This window comes from Siphateles boraxobius, unplaced genomic scaffold (assembly GCF_051911475.1).
Source record: "Siphateles boraxobius isolate OS27281-9 unplaced genomic scaffold, OSU_SipBor_1 9, whole genome shotgun sequence".
In the NCBI taxonomy this organism is placed as follows: Eukaryota; Metazoa; Chordata; class Actinopteri; order Cypriniformes; family Leuciscidae; genus Siphateles; species Siphateles boraxobius.
This window is the reverse complement of record NW_027509219.1, coordinates 4,300,829-4,324,640: the sequence shown is the minus strand read 5'-3', so window position 1 is coordinate 4,324,640 and position 23,812 is coordinate 4,300,829. Positions and strand designations below refer to the sequence as shown.

The 23,812-nt window shown below is 39.1% G+C and overlaps 1 protein-coding gene across 1 annotated transcript in view; it reads left to right on the top strand.

The window, feature by feature from the left end:
* Positions 1-23,812, top strand: part of LOC143732951 (uncharacterized) — a 24,346-nt gene extending 534 nt beyond the window's left edge. Inside the window, exons 3-19 of the mRNA XM_077224437.1 lie at positions 1,644-1,741; positions 2,603-2,789; positions 4,329-4,507; positions 4,857-4,980; positions 5,111-5,282; positions 5,630-5,796; positions 5,897-5,993; positions 6,359-6,565; positions 12,562-12,705; positions 13,730-13,821; positions 16,574-16,852; positions 17,934-18,177; positions 19,038-19,155; positions 20,413-20,557; positions 20,829-20,919; positions 22,113-22,223; positions 23,398-23,812. Coding sequence (XP_077080552.1) covers positions 1,644-1,741; positions 2,603-2,789; positions 4,329-4,507; positions 4,857-4,980; positions 5,111-5,282; positions 5,630-5,796; positions 5,897-5,993; positions 6,359-6,565; positions 12,562-12,705; positions 13,730-13,821; positions 16,574-16,852; positions 17,934-18,177; positions 19,038-19,155; positions 20,413-20,557; positions 20,829-20,919; positions 22,113-22,223; positions 23,398-23,448 — 2,506 coding nt within the window. The 3' untranslated portion in view covers positions 23,449-23,812. The remainder of the gene's footprint in view (positions 1-1,643; positions 1,742-2,602; positions 2,790-4,328; positions 4,508-4,856; positions 4,981-5,110; positions 5,283-5,629; positions 5,797-5,896; positions 5,994-6,358; positions 6,566-12,561; positions 12,706-13,729; positions 13,822-16,573; positions 16,853-17,933; positions 18,178-19,037; positions 19,156-20,412; positions 20,558-20,828; positions 20,920-22,112; positions 22,224-23,397) is intronic.

Here is a 23,812-nt window from a genome sequence, read left to right as displayed (position 1 = left end):
CACGTCATGACTGATTTTCTGCCATGGAACACGAAAAACAGCAAATGTGCTTTTAGAGGTACAAAAGTTTGTCACTGGGACAGTACACTTAGTACTCTTAGTGTTCAAGTGCATGTTCACACTTTTAGTTCGGTTTGCTTGGTTCATTTGGTCCAGACCAAAAAAAAAAAAAAATTATTCCTGGTCTGCTTAGTGTATTGGCATTTTTAACACCACACCTTAATGCATAGGGATACATTCACAACCTGATTGGTCTGCTTTTATGGTGTATATTTCGAGACGGAACTTACAAACATCCAAAACAATGCTGTGTGCCGGTTTAAATGCATTCACTGTATGTGCGTAAATGCACATAAATGCGTAAATGCATTCACACATATGATGCTATGTTGACCAGCTGAGTACTTGTGAAGAGCTTATAAAATGTGTAAAGGAGTCAAAACAGCGGCAGGAATCCCTCCATCACACACACACACACACACACACACACTCACACACAAATTAACTGAAATTACGCCTGTACCGAACTGTAATGGGCAACTTCACGACTGTGACGAGAAAAAACAGGTATGCTTGAGGATTCTGTCCTTTTTAGGGTCGCATCTTGTGACATGTCCTGTTTTTGGTTCATTTGCATGTCTTTGTTACTGTTGCGTTTATATTTCATTCAAACTACACCAGAGTTTGTTTGGAAGTGGACCGAGACCCATCTTTTTAGCAGTCTCAGTCCGCTTGTTTGGTGCACACCAGTATTCGGATGGCAGCGTTCACACTCATTCAAATAAATCTCACTAACAGAGCAATCGCACCAGGGTTTGTTTTAATTAAACCAAACATGACAAATGTGAACACACCCTTAAAGAGACAACCTTTAAGGGTGTCTTGACTTTACCTCAAGTCAAATTTATTTGTATAGGGCTTTTCACAATACACCGTTTCAAAGCAGCTTTACAGAAAGTCATACTTTTATGTCTTTAATATCTTTGCCATCAAGTTTTAGGGCTGGACGTTATAACGATATATACCGATACGAATGATCTTCCGGATTTAGATCTACCTATATTGTATTTATAGTGTGAGCACATATATGTATCCTTAAGGTCTTACTAGAAACCTTTTACGGGTAAATAAGGTAGAGTACAAAGATTTCCTTTTAAGAGTATTGCCCCAGTGACAAACTGTTGAACCCCTAAATGTAAAAATTTGTTACTTTTTTATTCTGAGTGTGAATGTCTTTATGATAACTTCGTAAAAGTACGTTTGAATGATACGAGAGAGAGTATGTCAGTGTTGTGATACGAGAGAAATGAAATCCAGCCCAAAATACCTGGATGAGTGGTTATTGTAGAGTGTAGCTAGTGACATTTTTGGGCAATAACTGACCTTGGAATGTTGCGACTGATCAATCAGATTTAAGTATTTCAGAGAGCCATGTAAAATAAAGTCCAAGAAACCATCTAAAATAACCTAGTTACTGCATAGAAAGGCTATAGCAACCACCTAGAACACCATAGTTGTGGAGGCGTTTTTTTGTATGGTAAAGTGGTTAAAAAATTTAGTTTTTAGGTGATGTTAATGCAAATTTGAGTTTACCAGAAGAATACAGTATAAATGTGCTACCACATAATTTGTTTCTTGCACAGACGCACCCTGAACTCCTGGCATTGCTACGTTCAGAAGACAAAATTAACACGTTTGAGCACCATAGTCCCATGGGTGCTTTCCAGACGGATGTTAGCAGGTAGGTGAAGCAAAAAAAAAAAAAAAAAAAAAAAAAAAAAACACCCTCCAAACAGAACTGACAGCATTCAGTAACAGCCCCTGATACTTTGCCTGTGGCCTTTTCATAACTTAGATGAGGGGAGTCTGCTGAGGTGAGAGACTGGGGCTGCGTTTAACTCCACTTTTAGACATGTACTCGCAAACTTCCCTAAGCACTTCCCCTCGGGGGAATCCCCACTGCCATTTAGAAGTGTGTTCAACTTCGTCAAGTGGGCGAGGTAAGTTTATTTGGACAGACCCTCGACCCCTGGATTCTGGCTGAGTCTACTCAATATGTAGTATACTTTGGGCAGATCCATAGACCACAATACAACAGGATTCTGACGTCTCAGTAGATTAACCCCCCCACCCCACGCAACTCTAGTGTATGATATAGAGTTATTTTGACATTTAATCGCATTGTGTAGCTACCTTAAGGTGGCTGTTGTTATATAGTTACAGTTCATTGTATTGTTATCATTTTTATTTGTGTATTTTTTATATGTTATATAAATATATTCATATTTAATATTTGTGTGAATTTAAATTTTTAATCAACCCAAGCATACATACAGGCCTATAGAATGGTGCGTAAACAAATTTATAAGGAAAAAAAACTATAAATAATAAATCAGCTCCATTCCGGATTCCAAGTGATGAAGAGCTTAGTGTGTTCCACTTATACACATTGCAAGAGTTCCACCAGTAGTGGGCACATGCAGCGTAAGCAATGACGTACATCCGAGTGAATAAGACGGAGGGAAGTTAGTGAGGGAAGTGCATAAAAAAATTGGACTTAAACGCAGCCTGGGAGTGATGGCTGTTGTTGAAATCTGTGCAGAAAACTTCAGGAAGTGGAGAGATGTCACAAGAAGGATGCAGGAAACAAGGAGATGTCTGGAGAGAGTGTGCCATCTGCAGGATAAAAGTAGAATGCAGACTAGATTTACAATATGGCGTCAAAGCACCCGGGCAAGGATAGAGTTAAGAAGAGTACGGGAGAATTTACAAAGAGCTCAACTCTCAAGGTAAGCCAGCTTGTTTTCCTGTGCTTCATTTGCATTGTGGCTGTTACACTCAAATGAGATGTTGAAGAGCTTGAACCTTTATACAAATAATCAAGGAAAGTTACAAACACTTTATTGAAATGTTGTCAATTGTTCATAAAAGTGTTAGTGAAAGAGTTTATCTTTCAGAAAATCTTATTTATCAACATCAGGAGGTCAAACTTAATATTATCTGAGCTATTTTGTTGTATATTCATTTAAAATGACCATGTTTATAGGACCCATAGAATTTATAATACCTTGAAAGAGGACAAACTGCTCTTGCTGAGGGCGGTTTATATCCCTGAACACTTGAATCTGGGAGCAGATGTCGAGGCAGTTGCTGAGGGCCAGGGGACTCCACGCGGATGTACGACTTGTTTGTCTCCGCACTGTCCTCTGGCTCGCACTACTGATGTGAAAGAGCCAGCCAGAGTTTAGTTGTCAAACCTAGGGCCCTGTTTTAACGATCTAAGCGCATGGTCTAAAGCGCATGGCGCAAGTGCACTTAGAGCGTGTCCGAATCCACTTTTGCTAGTTTAACGACTGGAAAAATGGTCTGCGCATGGTCTAAAAGGGTTGTCTCTATTCTCTTAATGAGTAATTGGTGTGTTTTGGGCGTAATGTACAATAAACCAATCAGAGTCTCATCTCCTATTCCCTTTAAAAGCCAGTTGCCTATAAGCGCATATTACTAATGCGCCCTTTAAATAACAAAAAAATATTGCGTCATTGACTTTAGACCAGGTTTCACTTGGTCAATGGCGCAGTCTATTTCAGTTGCCTCAAATGACAATGCGCCTGAACACACCTCGTTTTCAGACCAGCACAAATGCATTTGCTTTTTAAACAATGTGGTGCAGGACGTGAAAATGATAACTGTGTCGGGCCGAAACTAGCAAAAAACACTTGCGTCACGCCTGCCGCTGCATTGCACCGGGTGTATGATAGGGCCCCTAGTGTTTATCCTAGAAGGCTCTCCATGGGAGATTCCGACCAGGAGTGACTTTTTGTCTCAGGTGTAGGGATCTTTCACCCCCGACCCGAGATTTGGAACCGGTGGGTCTGGCCCCTGAAGGGGATCAGCTCCTAGAATCTGCTCTCTCAACTGAGGTTGTTGAAGCCATTTTTAATGCTAGAGCTCCCTCTAGAAGGAAATTGTATTGGTAATTGCCTGGTTGGTTCACTGCTTGAGTTCCTACAGGAGCATCTTTCAGCAGGGTTGGCCCTTGCTACACTTAAATTTTACATGGCTGCTATTTCGGCTTGCCATATTCACGTTGATGGAGATTCCCCTGGTATCTCATTTCTTGCACGGTAACAGACAGCTGAGGCCTATCTAATGACCCTAAGTTCCTTCCTGGGAACTTGCTATAGTCTTAGAAGGCTCATCACCAAAAAAACTAAAAACAATTCCTTACCCCAAAAATTTGAACACTAGTTTATTTATAGGGTGTTGCTATGTGGTTGCTAAACTGTTCATTGATGTTGTGGCACTGATTTTCTGTGTGCTTATGGCAGGTGTTTATCAGCGTGGAGAACACTGGTTCACCGCAGTGCATTGCGTCTGCATTACTGTTATCACAGAAAGGCTGTGACACTGAAGACATGCTTACAGCAGTGGAGCAGATCTCTACAGCTACACTGTCTTCAAAAGGATTTCCTCATCCACCAGTTTCATACAAGATCGAAAAACACAGGTTAGATCATTTTACGAGTATGATTGTGTTTAAGATGTAAGCTATCTGTAATATACACTATATCTTTCAAAAGTTTAAGGTTAGTTAGATTTGAAAGAAATACTCTTATGCTCACCAAGGCTGCATTTATTTGATAAAAAATACAGTAAACCGTAATATTGTGATCTATTATTACAACTTAACATAACTCTGTTTGAATATAGTTTAAAAACTGAATTTTCACCAGAGATTACTCCAGTCTTCAGTGTTACATGATAATGATTCTTCAGAGATCATCCTAATATGCTGATTTGGTGCTCAAGAAATAGTTCTTATTATTACCAATGTTGAAAATCTGTTTGGATTTTAGGTTGTACAATGGAAGTGTTCAAATGGAAAACACGATTTTCAGCGCAAGAACTATCATCCATGCTACTACTCCACAACACTCTTCATAAGTGGACAGAGATATTAGTGAAACAACAGTTGGCACAGTAGGCTAAACTCCTCTCTTTCTCTGTAACTATAATATATATATATATATATATATATATATATATATATATATATATATATATATATATTTCTACCTTTCCCTGCTCAATTCTTACATTTCTCTTTGAGATCTCACAGATCAGCTCAAGATAGAGCTGTTCAACGGGCTTTTCTTCTGGAGTGGTACAGACACACACAAGGTGTTTTCTCTGATGCAGTTCTCCTCTTCAAAGCCAAACTGTCTCATCTTCATCCATCCTCATCTTCCTCACCCTGCTCTGTGTCCACTGCTGTATCTCAGGTACAAGACTCAGTGCTAGCTAGCAGCCCATTGTGTGGATTTTGTTTGTTTTGTTTAAATTAGCATTTTTCCAGTTAGCAGACCCAGACCATAGCAGAACTCTTAAACCTAGACCAAGATTTTTTTAAATCAGACTGGAGGTCTCAAAAACACCACAATACTGCTAATATTGTAGTATAATTGACAAAAAAGTGATTGATTTATTGTCAAACGTTTTGCTCTTTAGCTGAGTAATTCCTAAGGAACAGTTGGAAAAATATAGGTATTGTATTCTCAATAAGCATATTGTGATTTTTTTTTTCTTTTCATCTTTCTTTTCTTTCATGAATGTTTAATTATTATATCAGGGTTCTCTGGTAGAATGTAAAAACTGCACAGCAGAAGATGCTAGTTTGGGGCAAAGTGTGTTGACACACAGAGAGCAACACTGCCCTCGACAGGCCACAGAATCACAGCACAGCCACATGTCATGGACCGCATCAGAGGAGCACAGATCTCTGCTGACATTGATCAGGTTAGCTACAACATTTTATTTTAATTTTACAATAATTTTAATACAAAGTTTAAATTATAGACAAAAGACCATTCTACTTTGGTTCTTTTTTTCCCCGCAGTAAAATATCTGAGGAATATGAAGACCCAGGAGATGAGAGAATGGCTCATAGTTGTTTCTCGGGCTCCTATGATCACTGCAGACTTTGCAGATCAAAGGTGATATTGTACAATAAATCAATCAATTGCAATTTATATTGTTTATACATAAACCTTTTGTTTATAGTATTTCCCTGATATTTAACATGCTCTTTGTATTATATTTATTTATTTTGCGGTTTAGCTTTACCATTAAAGCTATCTAAACCGCTAAATTTACTTGAAAAACAAAATTGCAGTTTAATATTAGTAGTTTAGATTTTTATAGCTTTTTATTATTTGTTATAACTTGAGTATTGATTCTTTCCACAGAAATTTTAATCATTTTACAGGATCCCATAATATGAATCATATGGACCAAACCAAAGTCAATTCAGCAGTCAGTTCTATTAATTTAAATCTGCTACTTTTTCATTCTTCCTTAGGTTGTGCTACTAAGAGCCCTCGGCAGGATGATGCATCCTGATTTGAGTCTGGCTTTTTCCCAGTGGAGGAGTCTAGTGCACACTAACAGAGAACTGAGACTACAGGGGGATCTCTGTAGAAAAAGCAGGAGATGTAAAGACCTGACTGTGGCGTTCAGGGTGTGGAGAGCTCATACACAAATGCACTGGAGGGCTGTTCGACACTGGGTAAATTATTTCTTAATCAACAAAATCATTTATATTGGTCCTCTGACAGAAATGCTGTTCCATAGAAACTAGGCCAACTTTGAAAAAATGGCTTCACAATGGTAAAAATTTGTGTTTTATGTTTTCACACATTGTTCCCTTTCGAAGTGGAATTTCAACACGGCGTCATGGAGCTATGGGGAATGCCCTCTGCCCCACTGCTGTCTGAACACATGTACACAGCAAAAGGCCAATTTAATTGGTTAAAAGCAGTCTATGACGTCATGAGTGGAGCGCCCATGAGTATAAGAGGGCGCCTGCAAATTACATCATCAGCTTTTTTGTCTTTAGGAGCTGTTTGTTTTTGAGCACTTGGACAATAATGGCAAGTGGGATCAAGAGTTTTCGACAGTGTTCCTCCATGTATATTTCTTTCTTACACCCGAGGACTCTCAAGGGAGCTGGATGTGCACTGTGACATGTTCACAGTAAGAAGGCTCCATTCACGTTTGTCAATCTTTTCGAGGGGAGAGGGACAATCGTCTGTGACTCGTGGATCAGGACCTGCAGCTGCTGAGGCAGTGCGGCGTCTACACTCATGGGGTTCGCAGGTTGAACTGGCTGAGGACTTTGGGGAAACAGCAACTATTAGTATTTTTCAGACCCCTCAAGCTTGTTCAAGTGATCTGCTGGATCCAGAGGCTCTGCGGATTCCTCTGATCCAGCAGAAAGCATGTTGCTGGCAACCTCCAGTTCTGAGGAACTGAATGTGGTTGGGGAAGAACATGTTGATGTTTTAGTTGAATCTGCTCCTGCAAACACCCTGCAAATGTGGAATTATTGGTTGTGATGGTAGCATGCACAGGTCACACTTGGCCAGGTCACGTGAGAAATGGGAAGTCGTCTGTGGTTGTTTGGACAAGCGCTTTGTAGTGGGTCATGAGAGACCCTTAGCAAGGGTGTGCAAGCTTTCATTGGTTCCAAAAGGTTTGAACCGAGATAATCAGTACATTGGATAGCTGAATGCATGTCCCCGTCCTTGCATACCTCTTTCATGTAAGAAGGTTATTTGTCTGGTATTAGGAGCAGCCCTGAAGGTTGTAGCCTGTGATGCTGGTTTGGGAAGTCAGCATTTTGCATGCTACCTTTGAGGAACTGCTCTAATGTTCCTTAGGATAGAACAAACGGGATGGGTTTACTATAATATAATTTTCCCCTCCTCTTCATTACCTCCCTTAACTTGTGGTGGTTGTGTTGGTGTTGATCTCTTTGGAATGTGTTAAGACGCATTGACAAGCTAAGTCAGGGTATGAGCCGTCCTATGCCCTTTGCTCCCTGGTGGCACCTTTGGGTTGGAGCCTTGGTGGTGATAAGTTTTTGGGCCCACTATATTATGTTGCCTTTTTCCACCTTTGTTGCCATTGGCTTGGCTTGCTTAGTTGGGGACATTAAATTTAATATTTAATTTAATATTCAACAATAATATTGATCTGCCTTTATTGACACTATTATACAATAACTAAACTGAGCTGGACGGTGACATCACGGTTTACTCCAGAGCGGCTATATATATATATATATTTTTTTTATAACATATTTAAACTTTTTTATAAACAAAAATGAAACATCACTGAACTTACTTAAGCTGGACTGTGACGCTATTTTCTTCTGGTAACAAACTTTTTTTTGCATTATTTTCCTGTTATCTCTGTAAAGCTGCTTTGAAACAATCTGTATTGTAAAAAGCGCTATATAAATAAATGTGACTTGATTTTCAGTTTCATTTTCTCCCTCTACTGCTAATAAAATGGAATATGCTTCCCCTTGAAGGTGCGAGGTGAACGGAACTGTGGCATTCACATCTCGCTATGTTTTGTTTATCTACCTACCTAACTATTACTGCGTTCTGAAGTAGGGGTTTTGCTTTACTTTGGATAGGTGCTCTACTAAAACGTATTGATAGTTTTAATGGGATTTGAGGGACTCTTCCCGATGACATTGGGGTTTTTAAGTAGGGACTGAGCTCCCATGCGGCAGGGTTGTAGGAGTCGTTGGGCACATTGCATTATGCCCTGCTTTACTTCCCTCCCTTTTTGGCAGTTACTTTTAAGTACCTTTAAGTTAGTGCAGGGTGAATAGAACCTTGCTTCAATTACCACCCTCCCCAACTATTGTTGGGTTCTGAAGCAGGGATATCGCTCCTCTTTGAATGTGTGTTCGACCATGGCGACAGTACTAATGAGTAGAGGTGTTTTACTTGTGGGCATCCCTCCCTGTTATCTGCCAAGAAATATTTGTTGTGTACCTTTTTTCAAGGCAGGGTTCAGCTATTCTTCTTAGAGTCTGGGTGATGGGTTTAGTGGGCACAGTGCATTATGCCCTGCTCTCATTCTCCCTCCTTTCCTAAGCAGGAGCAATGACTAGTGTGCCCCTGAAAGGGCAACAATAGTAAAGGTTGTAGCCTGGAAGGTTCATTTCGAGGTAGGCTCCTTTTCTTAATCTACTCTTAGGATTCACCTTGGGGTAGAGCAGGGTGGATGGAACTACTATGGACAGTTTTCAAGATTCCCTCTGTTTCGTTGATCCCCCTCTCCAATTAATGTTGGACCCATGAGGTAGGGATATCGCTCCCCTTTGGGAGGATGCTCTACTATGGACAATGCCAGTTTGCCTGAGGATGTCCCTCCTTGTTATCTGTCACATACTATATCCTGGTGCCAAATAGACTTGAGGCGCTAGCTGTAGCTGACATCAGAATACCTTTACTCAAGGCATGGTATGATTCTTTTTAATGCAGTGACTAGAAAAAGGTGTCAAGATCCAAAACTGATATGTAAATAATATAAAGTGGTCCATTCATATATTTGACGTCTTCAGAAGCCATACAATAGCTTTGTGCAACACATCTTAACGTGCTATATTTGATTATGAAAATAAAAGATAATATGTGATGCAGTGAAGGAAAAGATTTTAACAACAACCTTTTGATTTGTTACTAACACAAAGCTATTGTCACGGTATGTGAGGGTTAAAGTAGAAGGCTGAGTGAGGAGGCTTCAATGCAAACCGTTTTACTGAATATATAAGAAAACAACAAACAGGTACAGGCAAGCAAACAGGTTGACGAGCAGAAGGTTATATTCACAAAACGCAGTAACATAAACACAAGAACTGACAAAGACAGACTGAGCAGAAGTCAACTAAATACAAGTACAAATCAAACATAACAAGGTGAAGACAGGTGACACAGATGATTAAGACGAGGAACAGGTGGGTAATTGAGGAAGTGAGTTCAGGTGTGGAGACAAGGAGGATTCTTGGGAGTGTAGTGCAGACTAAGACAGACTGGTGCAGACGAAGACTGTGACAGAACGCCTCCCCTTCAAAAAGGCGCGACCTCGTGCCGTAGAACATCAATGGGGTGGGCGCCCTGGAGGCTGACGAGGGCGTGGCTGATCTGGAGCAGGAAGCCTCCAGGGCGGAGCAGGACGTACAGGCAGCCAGGGTGGAGCAGGACGTGCAGGGCGGAGCAGGACGTGCAGGCGGTCAGGGCGGAGCAGGCTCTTTGGCGGCCGTGGCGGCGAAGACCCTGGGCTGGGCGGCCGTGGCGGCGAAGACCCTGACCTGGGCGGCCCAAGATCGGTCATAACCCACCACCTTTCTTGGGTACAATGAAATAGGGACTGTAGTGCCCTGACCTCATATCGGCTGGAGGGACCGGCTCTATCGCGTCCTTCGCCAGTAGGACTGCGATCTTCGCACACAAGACATGGGCATCGGCTGCTCTCACAGTAGTGGAGTGGATGGCCCGAAACTTGGGGGGACGCCTGGCGAACTGAATCGCATAGCCGAGCCTGATGGTTCGAATGAGCCAGCGAGACGGACTTGGGAGCGCAAACCAGGCTCGCAGAGACCGTACAGGCTGGACCAAAGGGACCCTAGGCGTACCCTAGGCGTACCCGGCAGCGAGGTGGAACACGATAGAAGAGGCGGATGAGAGCGGAGAGGATTCTCTCCCCCCACTGCTCTCCGGGCCCTTTTCGGACCCAGAGATGGAAGAAACTGCTCTTTTATTGAAAATTTGGGTACCGCTGGTTTTAAGGCGAGCGGCGGAACACAAAGAAAATGAAACATAGGATTTTCCACCCGGCCCTCTTCCGGGGGAGGGAGCGATGCAGTCATCGTCTCCTGGAGAGCAGTCCCTTCCATCTCTGGGTCACCCATCCTAGGCCCCCCATCCTAGGCGGGGCCCTGGACAGGCAGGGCGGCCATCCTGCGACCGGCTCCACAACGCCGTTTAGGCGGACGTCCTCCTGCGTCTGCCCCTGCTCCCGCGCCGCAGACGCAGGAGGACGCCCCCGGCGACGAGCAGACTGAGGAGCCGCGGGCGATAGGGTGGAGGCAGCAGCTGACAGCCACGGCAGGATGTGCTTGATGGCCTCAGTCTGCTTTTGTACAGCCGAGAACTGCTGGGCGAAGTTCTTAACCGCGTGGCCGAAGAGGCCGGTCTGGGTGACGGGGGAGTTAAGAAACCTGAGCTTGTCAGTCTCCCGCATGTCAGCCAGACACAGCCAGAGATGGCGTTCCTGGACCACTAGCGTGGACATCGCACGCCCCACTGACCGCGCGGCAACCTTCGTCGCACGAAGCGCGAGGTCTGTTGCAGTACGAAGTCCCTGGAGAACTTGTGGATCATGACCACCCTCGTGCAGGTCCTTCAGTGCCTTGGCCTGATGGACCTGCAGCAACGCCATAGTGTGCATGGCAGAGGCAGCTTCCCCACAGGCCTTGTAAGCCTTGCCGGTTAGATCCGACGAGTACTTACAGGCCCGGGAAGGAAGACATGGTTCTCCACGCCAAGTGGAGTTAGGGCACAGATGCATTGCAACGGCCCGTTCCACTGGTGGGACACGCGTGTATCCCTTAGCTGCCCCACAATCAAGGGTGGTGAGGGAGGAGGAGTGTCTGGCAGTGAAAGGTGCCACCCACGTCTCCGTGAGCTCCTCATGCACCTCCGGGAAGAAAGCACTGGGGTGGGTTGCTGAGAACCAGCGCGCACCAACCCGAGATACCAATCATCCAGCCTCAAGGGCTCGGGACACGGTGGAGGGTTCCACACGAGCCCAATCCTGTTGGCGGCCCGGGAAAGCATGGCGATCATCTCCGGGTCCGACTCAGGCATCGCTGGCACACCCGAAGGAGGCAGCGGGTCCGAGCCGTCGTCCGCAGAGACTTCTGACGCTCCCTCTGATGCAGCGATCGACATCTGGTCGTCGTGGGCACCAAACGAAACGACTAGTACACACCTCGAGGATGGTTCCCCGAAGGAAGCGAGCTCACGGTAATCCTCAGGTCACCCGCATCACTGCCCGTAGCAACCCTCTGGGGAGGATTGGAACGAGGCAGAGGCACGCTTTAATCGCGCACCTTACCAGCCGTGAAGACGGCCGTTGAGCGCTTTAACTGCGCACCTTACCAGCCGTGAAAACAGCTTTTTTGTTTGCTCAGTTTTAAAACAACAAACAAACAAGAGAGAGAAGAGAGAAAGACACCACTCGCGCTGCTGTGCCGTCACGCCCGCACCAAAGTGGAGAGATCCAGAAGAGGCTTGCTTTCAAAATTCACTCTGTTCAGCATACGAAGCCAGCTTGGCTCCAAAGCAAAAAGCTAGTGTGAAATCGCACCAGCTGCTTATTAAATACCCGCGCTGCAAGGCTGCACAGCTGTTGCAAATGATTGCACGCCAATGTGTATTGGCTTGTTTTAGTTTCACTCGAAGTAGATTGGACTGTCTAGCGAGAATCCTATTGGTCAGTCATGACCTACTTTGTAGTGACTGACCGATAGGGAAACACATTTTGCACACAAGAGAAAAGTCATTTGGGTCTGGTACAAAATGAACAATTTTAATTTTGGGTGAATTAACAATTATTAAACTATGTTGATGAGCAATGAGAAAAGTAGTTTTGTTGATTTTTGTACACAATTTTTTATCTTTTTTTCATCTTTTTTTCCAGGAGAGGAAGGTGATTTTTCACACTGTCATTCAATGGAAAATAATGGTTTGGCAGAGATGCAGGAAACGCATGTTGGAACAGCACGCAACGCTAACCCATGACACCAATCTACTCAGACACTTCTTCTGTACATGGACCAGAATGGTAAAAATAAAGTAAAAAATGTATGTTATGAATCTGCCCTAGTTACTCTAAATATCGATATAGTCAGAAAAACTCCATCAGCTTTGGGAGGATTGTTATTTTATTTCCTTTTATATTTAAAGCAGTGGTTCTAAACCTTTTTTACCCCAGGCCCCCGACAAAGAAAGAAAAGATACTTAAAAAAAAAAATGTATAACCATTCTCAATTTAAAACAACATAAACAATTTTCCAATAATGGGACCATTTTTCCATTTTAGCTTCTTTTTAAAACCTATTTTATCAGTAAAATCATAATATGTGCATTCTAAAGCTTTTCTATCTCTGTATACACTTCTATAAACACTTAAAAACACAAGAACATCAATCTTTTTGTCCTTTTCAATTGTCCTCTTTCTTGATGTACAAATTGCCATTTTACATTTTTATAATAAGAAAGATTCAAAATTTTACTTATATTGGTCTTTTTACCAAAGTTTCTTCTCTCCGCCATGTTTAAAGTTTATGGCATGCCAAACTCGGGAACTTGCGTATCAAAATTATCCCAGAGTTCCCCAGTGGTAAATACAAATTGAGAGGTTCATGTCCAATTTTTAACTAGGAGAGTCGTATTTATGATAATTCTGATAGCATGTGATGGCAGCATTGTACTACATGTTCTTATTCAAGTCCCTTTGAGATAAATCAGTTCACTTGATGGCCACCATGGTAATGGGCCCAGGCTTATTTTCTGTATAGGTATAGCCAAACAAGTACAGCTCATCAACAATGGGGAATGATTGATTCGATTTAATAATAGATTACATTTTAAGAAATATTTCTCAAATTAGAAAAATAATTTGGGAAAAAAAATATTAGATACATTTTGTTTCATTAGCTTAAATCATTCTAACCACCTGTCTTTTGTCAATATTAGATAAGTAAAATGAGTTGTGAATTTTTAATGTTGATAAATCATATTTAAATCTTTGACTGTGAACAAATGTAGCTTATATATGTGAGCTGTTTTTTGTATGTGTGTTGTAGGCTGTGGGGCCGCACTGCGAGCAGCAGAAGTGTGCTGTTGAACAGATGGAGAGCAAAACAGAGGGACACAGACTGAGCTTGAGCTTCTCCATGTGGGTAACATGTGTAAGACAGCAGCAGACTGCCAAAGCTGTTTATATTCGCACATTACAGAACAGGTACACGTCATATCTGTGACAGCCTGAATGTATTTTTGGCTGTTTTATGATGGTTATCAGATGTCACTTTCATGTTTTAAAACAGTTGTGTTGAATTTATGCACCACTACATATGCACATATTGGATACATCGGTGTATTAGTCAGACAGATTAATCAACTAATATTTTACTTTTACAATATACACTGTTGGTTTGTTGGCCAGAGGAGAACTGGCCTGGTTTCTCCCAAGGTTTTTTTCTCCATTCTGTCACCTGTTGGAGTTTTGGTTCCTTGCCACTGTGGCCTTGGCTTTTTGCTTGCTTAGTTGGGGACATTTAATATTCAACAATATTATTGATCTGCCTTACTTAAGGTTGACTATGACGCAATTTTCTTCTAGAAACAAACTTTGTTGTATTATTTTCATGTTATCACTGTGAAGCTGCTTTGATACAATCTGTATTTTAAAAAGTGCTAGGGTGACTTGACTATCAACAACCATGGCTGTATAAAAAAAAGTTTAAAAATATTGAAATTGGAAATTTCAGTCAATGTTGTATAAAACAAGCAGGGTTACTGTTGACTACAACTAAAGCAGTAAAAAACAAAACATACTCATTGCCTGAAATAAATAAACAGCAACTGAAATGAAAAAAAAAACCTAAAAAAAAACCTAAAACCCTTACTTAAAAATAAGTCTATTTAATAAAATTCGGGAGGAGCACGTTCATGTAATCCAACCAATCAGCGCAAGAGATACCTGTATACTGTATACAGTCGTCCCTCACCTCTGTCCCATGAGAGTTTTGCAGCATCGCTTCACCACCCGAACCCCTCACTCTTAGCTGGTTTCTATCCCAGTCAAAGATGGGGGAGTACTATGTGTTCAGGCCAAATTCTGAGCTTGCAGCCTTCCCCTCGGACAGCATGCCAAATATGCATACTTTACCCTATCTGGTTGTAGCTATGTGTGAACTCATGGAACTTTTTTTTCAGCTCAAGGCAACATTTCCCATTTTCGTTTAGTTGAAGTACTACAATAACTAAAAGTAAATAATTTAAAACTTAATAAACATTATTTAGACCTGATTTAAAAAAACTAATAAAAAATGACAAAACAACATAATTATTACAACTTTATCTGAAATAAAAATTAAAGATATTCAAAATATTAACAAAAACTACATTAGTATGTTAATGATATACTAAACAAGTGTTCATTGTATTTTTACACTATTATTATTATTTATTAATATATTAATACATATATATTAATGACAGCATTGGTCATTGAAATGTCAACAACTTGTTTTAACCTTAAATTATATATTTTGCTTTGTTTTATCTATCTGCAACATGAAACTTGATGTGAAACTCAATGTGAAGTGCATGTTAATGTCAGTGTTTGTTGGTGTGTGTCTGTTTCTGTATGTTTAAGAGTGTTTTGGGCATGGCTGAGGTGTGTGCAGGTCTATAAGCAGAGACAGGCATCAGCTCTGTTCTTGTCAACCTACAGACACTACAGGTGGTGATGGTGCAATGGATAAGACACATGCATTTGGTGTGAGAGACCCGGGTTCGAATCCACTTTGAGACACCAATGTGTCCCTGAGCAAGACACTTAACCCCTAGTTGCTCCAGAGGCGTGCGACCTCTGACATATATAGCAATTGTAAGTCGCTTTGGATAAAAGCGTCAGCTAAATGAATAAATGTAAATGTAATTCAAACTCAAGGAATGTGACAGCTTTGTAAAACAAAGGCGACACAAAACAAAGAGAGAAGCAAACTGAGGGTTTAAGGGGGGTGTTTACGTGACACTACTTTCTAAAATCTGAAAACTGTTTTGGCTGTTCATTTGCACGACAACGGCATTCTGAGGGCCTGAAAAAGCAAACGTTTCAAAACGATTTATAGTGCAAGTTTTTGAAAACTAATACAGTGTAAACTACAAAAAAGCACATTTGTGAAAACAGTGGCATCATGCGCATGTATATTACGTGTTTAGTCTATAGGCGCCTAGTGTTTCTTTGCAAAGTGACATCGCCAACTACTGGCCTGGCATGAATAATACAGCGTTTTTAATCGTTTTCGCGGATCCATGGGAACGGTGATCGTTTTGACAACAGTGTCGTCTGTACACGAAAAACACTCACAAAAAAAATTCCGTTTTTTTGTACATCATTGATGTGTAAACGTGCCTTAAATACACAAGACAAAGAGAAATGAACAAGAAACAGGTGGTGAACATAATCAGTAACTAAAGGAACAAATGAGAACATACTTAGTAACCATGACAACCAAGACAACGAGAACTAAACAGGAGATGGAAAACCAGGAAAAACAAAACAAAGTTATCTTCAAGCTAAGAATCTCTGAACACAAACAACCAAAACCATGACAATATAATAATAATAATAATAATAATAATAATATGTTTATTATTATCTATAATAATAATAATAATAATAATTGCCAAATGTTTTTGGGCTGAATGTCAGTAAGGAAGTAAAAAAGCACATAAGAAGTAAATAAACAAATAAATTCACAATTTTGATGGGGATTTTTGGACGAAGTTGTTTTTCCCTAATAGCTGAATTGAACTATCAAGGTTAATTATGCCAATATAAGCGCAAACATTATTAAATGCTGCTAAAAACATTCTATGGTGAAGTCATTAAAGATTCTGTTCTATTCTACATGCAGATATTTCTCTCAGTGGCTTCATGAGTTCAGGCATCAGTCAGAGCTGCTGTGCATAAGCAGAGAACTGGAGGAGGTCAGGACGCAGCGAATACAGCAGAGAGCTTTCTGTCTCTGGAAGCTCAAAGAGCGACTTGTAGAGAGGAAGAGGGCTCAACTGCTGACGCATCGGTGGAGACTGCACATCTCACGAGCGATGAAGAACATGTTCCTGTGTTGGAAAGCAGCTTTCAGACAGAGTGTGAGGAGCAGAGAACACTGTACACAGAGACAGCAGAGGAGGTGAGATTGGGACACCACAGGTGAATACAGTAACAAATGAAATCTAGTAGATATTACCATACTTCCGCCTGTTGATTACTTAATTTAAGAATTGCAAAATGGTGTTGTATTACAAGTTTTCTGAAATGTTATGTTTAAATATGCAAGTGAGGCATTATCTAGATAAATATGCTAATTTGCATACATTTCTAGAACATTGTATGAAGCCAGGTAAAACAAATCTTCTTCCACTTTGTTGAGAAATTAAGTTAAAGGTTTTACAGACAAGGTTTTGGAAATCTCTACGAATCTGAAAATACTGTCAACAGGCAGAAGAAGAAAAAAATCACCATGTTTTTAGGAATGTTATGCAAGTCAGGTGAATGTTATATGAACAAACCCCTCATTAAAAAAACATCAGGATATAGATAGGAAATGAAACTGAAAAGTTTAGTGTATGTAAGTGCTACATAAGTGAAGATTTCTGGCTCTGAAAGAAGGCTTATGGAAACAAAATATCCCAAAATCTGTTATTCTGTTATCATTTACCCTCATGATGTTATTCAATCCCATATGACTTTCTTTCTTCCATGAAACACAAAATGAAATATTTAGCAGAATGTCAAAGCTGCTGGTTTACAGATGTGAAAACGCACGCACGCATGCACACACACACACACACACAGACACACACACACACACACACACACACACACACACACACACACACACACACACACACACACACACACACACACACACATAAGCAGTCAATGTGTCTTGTGCTGGGGAAAAGTCAAAAAATTGAACAAGACACATGGGAGGCAATTCCTTTTTTTATGGTCGTTTTGTGATGCTTGTTGGCCTTTTCTGAAGCTTGACAGACCCTAGTTACATCATTCTTTTTGTAAAACTGTTTGCAAAAACTTTTTTTTTTTTCAAACCTGCTAGCTAAATGCACAATGCATGTGATACCAACCTCTGCCTTAACAAACCGGCAAAAGTATACTAAAAAAAAAATACTGAAAAGCATTTGTGCTTTGCATTTGCATTACATTTGTATGCGCATTCCAGGCTTTATCAGGACTTGTTCTCCATGTAGGGTTCTGCTGGCTTGGTCCAGACACACAGTATCAGAGCAAAGACTGAGGTACAGAGAGGCCTGGTTCCAGTACAGTGGTGAGATGAGACTGTTGGCTGCTGTATTCATGCAGTGGAGAAGAGCTCTGATCCAGGATCAGCAGAAGAAGTGCATCATCTATCAGAGAAGAGCTTTTCATCGCTGGGGAACGGCTGCCACAGAATGTAGAGCGATTCAAACATTTAACAACAGATTACTTCACAAGGTTTGATTTAGTTCTTTATTTAATTTTCTAAATTTGATCAGTCATTTGGCTGATAGATCTCATGTAATTTAAAAATGAGGTCTAGATGGAGATTGCAGTGTATTGACCCTTTTTTTCAGTACTTGAAATAAAGCTGATATTAACTCAAATAAAATTGAATAATGTTTAAATGTAAAAAAAAGGTTCAGCTAGTTGCCATGGAAACATTTCTTATTTTCATTTAGTTTAAGTTGAAGTTACTAAAATAATGAAAACTTAATAAACTAAAGCTAAAACAAAAATCTAAATGAATAAAATAATAAATAAAATCTAATTCAAAATAATAACAAAACGTATAATAGTATATCAATTATAATATAATAACTAAAATAAGAGGGTCTCTGATTAAAAATAGTTTATTATAAATTATATTACAAATATTTATAAAAAAATAGTTAAAAATTAAGGTACAATTAATTAATTTATTATTAGTAGTGGTTTTATTTAAATAATAATGAAAACAGAATCCAGAAAAGTCATGTGAGCTTTATACAATACAGATTGTTTGAAAGCTGTTTTTCAGTCAAAAACGTGGAAATAATGAGCAGTGATGCTAACAAAGTTCAATACTGCTGTGAATCAGCTCTAAAAAGACAATAGTGTCATTGTTCAGTTGAAATCAGTTCAGTGTTGATTCAGTTTGGTGCAATATCTGTGTTAAAAAAAATCATCAATTATGGAATGAGTTCAATTCAGCTATAAAGAAGCTCTGGAGAAAACAGTGATGTCATCATCGAGCAAAATTCAGTTCTCGTCCAATGTTGCTTTAATTTATTTTAATTTAATCTAATATACCTATGTGTATTTACTTCTCTTTACAGTTGTTCAAGCATTGGAGTCATAGCAGGGATTTGTTAAAAGTTGCAGACATGTTTTGTGTGAAGAAGGAAAGAAGTGAAGCCCGGTTAGCTCTAAGGACATGGTCACTGTGGGCCAAAGGTAAACTGCTAGGCCTGTTTCTACACATTTGCCTTGCAGATACTATTAGATCATACAAGCGATTAAATAAGCTGTTTGGGTCAGTCACCTCATGCAAATATAATAATAATTATATTTATAATTATATAATAATTGTTATAATATTTTTTTGGACACTTGAAGGTGTAGTTCACTTTAAAATGAAAATTAGCCCATTTACTCACCCTCAAGCCATCCTAGGTGTATATGACATTCTTCTTTCAGACGAATAAAATGAGAGTTATATTAATAAACACCCTGAAGCTTCCGAGCTTTATAATGGCAGTGAATTGCAACCAACAGATTAAAGCTCAAAAAAGTTCATCTATCCATCATAAAAGTGCTCCACATGGCTCAGAGGGGTTAATAAAGGCCTTCTGAAGCAAAACTATGAGTTTGTGTATGAATAATATTCATATTTAAAACTTTATAAAGTACAATAACTAGCATCTGTCCAAACGAACATACGGATTCGACTTAAGTGTAAAGCTCAACTTATGCGAGTAATGCGACGTACTGCTGATATTTACGCTATGCTACATCCGACGTCATAAGTTGTGCTCATGCGCAAGTAGACTGTTTTGCCAAAGCTAGATTTTTACTTTTTAACCTGTTAAATATATTTTTTTTTCTTACACAAACTCTCGCTTTGCTTCAGAAGGCCTTTATTAACCCCCCAGAGCTGTGTGAAGTTCGTTTATGATGGATGGATGCACTTTTTTGAACTTCATACTGATGGTTGCAATTCACTGCCATTATAAAGCTTGGAATTGCCATGATATTTTTTATATAACTCTGATTGTATTTGTCTGAAAAAAGAAAGTCATATACACCTAGGATGACTTGAGGGTTATTAAATCAAGGGGTAATTTTCATTTTAAAGTGATCTAATCCTTTAAGCCACACTTAAATATATCTGAATGTCACAATATCAAACCATTTAACATTTTTTTTTTTTAAAGAAGAAATACATTTCATTTGTTATATTAGAAATAATAAAACAATACAACTTATCAAAAACTACAGTGACACTTTGTGGTTGTCAAATGTTACTGTAAGTAAGTGTTTATAGTTAATGTGATGGACTTCACCTATGGTTTCTATGATAGGACGTTTGTGTGAAACTGACTTCATATAGCCACTTAAAACTAGCAAAACAACAGTAAAGTCATTGTAAAAATTACACAAAAAATGTGTTAGTGATTAAAAGTTCCTGTAGCTCGCTTTTTCCCCCACCAGATCATAAAGCTCAGAGGCAGATGGGGGAGGCTGTGAGTCTCTGGCTAGAGGGAAGAGGAGTATCTAGAAGTTTCCATCAATGGGTCCGAGTGTACCAACAATACCAGAAAGCTTCCCAGCACAGACAGACACAGCTTTCACACAGGTAAAAAAACTATATTGGTTTTAAGTAAAAGATAAATAAAACAGACTTATACTAGCACACACAACAATAACAACTTCACATTGGCTACACAAAATCGTAAAAACTCAAGAAGATTGCCACAGTAATATGATACATTTAGAGCTAGATTGTGAAACATTGTGTGAAGACAAACAAACCATTTTATTTTTTGAGAAGTGAGCTGTGACTGTTTTTGAATATTGGTAATGGATATCTGGTTAATAATTAGTTATATTTTCATGAGGCATATCAGAGCTGTGGAGAGAAGAGTTCATGGACTGACCCATCTGTACTGGACCTGTTGGAAAAACCAAACTGAGGCATCATTACTGTATACACAACAAGTTAGTGATCAACATGAATGAACATTTAATTATTATGATTGCTTAACAAAATCTGTCTGTTATTGAACTGGCAAGCAACCAGGGCCAGACCTTCCTATAGGTCGACACAGGTGGCCGTCTGGGGCCTCAACTTTTAATCACCAAACAACAAATAACTGACAAAAAAAGCAAAAAAGTCTAAGTGACAATCAATACAGTATAAATAAACAACAAAAAAGTCGTCTGTAATCTGTATAATTTATTCTTATAAACATATAATGCAATCAAATGTAATGATGATTGCGAGATTCCTAAAATGTCTGATATATCATATTTGAATTTTTACATTTGACATAATTTGAACATGATTTAAAAAAAAAATATATATATGTATGGATAATCAAGTAAACGTAAGTTGCTTCAGATCAGTCGGGTTTTAATCTTGAAATGTTGCTAAAAATATTAAAGTTATTCTTATGTTTACTTCATAAAAATCAGTAAAAAAAAATAACACAGAGAAGACACATTTACCTCGACCTGAAGAGGGACGTTTTTAGAATTACTAAAATGTCTTGCTGCAGTGAGGCTATGAAAGCGAGTAGTGAGTACATGTGAGTTTCCCTGTTTGGTGGGATGATATTTAACGTCCCTGACTTCTGTAGTCCCATTTAGCCACTTGTTAGGAACCACCTTTTTCAAGCGAAGTAAAGACGTTTTAAAAAATCACAAGGCTTTATGCTGATGTGTTATAACATAGAATAAATGTGAAAATTTCTTGAGGTATCTAAATACTTAGACATTTAACCAAAAACCCATAAAAAAGGCTAAAATGCCAGACACCGGAGATGCTAAAATGCTAACTCATGCAGGAATTTAGCCTAAAATACACCATCCCTGCAGCATTTTATATTTTAACTTAATGTTGAAAAAAGTGAACATGTTATTTGTCAACAAACTATGTACTGTGTGCTTAGTTTTAGTGATTTTTTTTTTCAGTGTAATTGTCACGTTTGTAGTGGTTATATACTGAAGTTCTAATATTGTCAGTAGCCTTTTGGTGGGGCCCATTTTCTTTCCCAGGGCCCACAAGCCCCTGCAAGCAACCAGCAAGAACACAAGCCACTAACAACCAGAGCCTCTTTGTTTTTACTATAATTTGAGAACATTACCATGACAAAGATTTTTTTAACTGTATCCTTATCTTCATGGTGCAGTATGAGCGCTCTGTGCTTCAAAAGGCATGGCTTACCTGGAGAAAGAGACGCATCAGGAACCGAGTGTCTGCTGACCACTCAGACAACTTTAACATCATGCTATTGGCCCAGGTAAAGCAGACACAGTCCACAACTCTTTGAAATCTCACCATATTTGCACAAGATAAACAGGGTCACTATACACTTCGGATCTCTAATAGCTATTAGGTCACTGTAATCTGGTCTGTGCTTAATCAGTCCAGTGTGCCTATGAATAAACTCATAAACATTGACTTTCCCCCTTATCTTTCACACTGTCTTATCAGTGTGTAGCGATGTGGAGCAAAATTTGAGCTTTTAGATGGAGAAATGGGTCATAGAGACTCAATGCAGAGCTTATCATCTATGGCTCCCTTGAGAAAAAAAAGTGTTTAATTGTATTGCATATCCGAGTAGTGTACTTTAAATCTTAAAAAATATATATTCTTTTAAGAACTGTACTTGCATATAATATAATTTTACTGAAATAAAAGCCCACTGAAGTGTACTTAAAGAGAGTACCCTTTCGTGACTGTTTCGTAACACACATAAGCACACTTTTAAAAAGTGCACTTTGTAATAATGTCAAATTAAAGGTCCTTAAAGTACATTTTAAATCATTGTATTTTAATAATCTCTTTGTCATGCTTTAAAGAAGTACACTTATTTTGATGTGTTGACTAACATACTAAAGCACGTGTTAGTACTTAATTTTAACCATAGTGTGCTGTTCAAAATTTCATTTAAAGTTCATATATTTTAAATGTACTAAATTGCAACTCATTTAAATACTTGATATACAAGTTTGAATAGAAATGACATTCAAGTATATTTAAGTTACAATAAATGCTTGTCAGTACAGTTGGTAGTACACTTTAACCAAATTTAAAAGACAATAGAAGTAATAAGATGTACTTATGTCCTACTTAAGTAGGCTAAAGCACTCTCAAGTTTGACTAATTGCATTTAATATAAATTAAAATAGCAAATAACGTGCAATTAAGTGCCTTAAAACATTACATTCAGATCATCCTTAAGTATATCCATTTAACGTATATTATTTCCATAAAGCATGCTCTTTTTTTAAAAGCATGCTAAATCTACATAATAAAAGTATGATATTTTAACTAAAGCAACATTTGAACATTTAAGTATATCAGTGAAGGCAACACATGGCACACAAATGACACCATTCCCTAAGATTAACCCATACAAACAACTCAGATTGATAATAATGTTTTTTTTTCCTACTCTGTTTTATTGGAAGGTTTTGCAAGTGTGGTGGCAGCGAGCCCATGGATCAGCCTTTGAGCCCTAACCAGTTCTGTTTGTTTACAAGCAGAGTATTAAAAGATGGAAACCAGCCAGTGCAGATCACAGCACTGCAGGAACTGCAGACATCACAACAACACCTCCAAAATAACCCAGTAACAGTTTAACAACACATCTACATTTCTATCATTTCATTCTGTGATGTCAAATTCTCCTAAATATTTATTAACCACCCCATCCACATTGGAATAAGAAAATATGTTATTGCATTGATCAACCCTAGTGAAAAAAACCTATAGCAAAATGTATTAAAAATACATTTATTTCATAGTAAGTATATTACAAATCCATTAACATATACTGACATATCGCTTGAGACTTACTGATATAAATATTATAATTAAACTTTA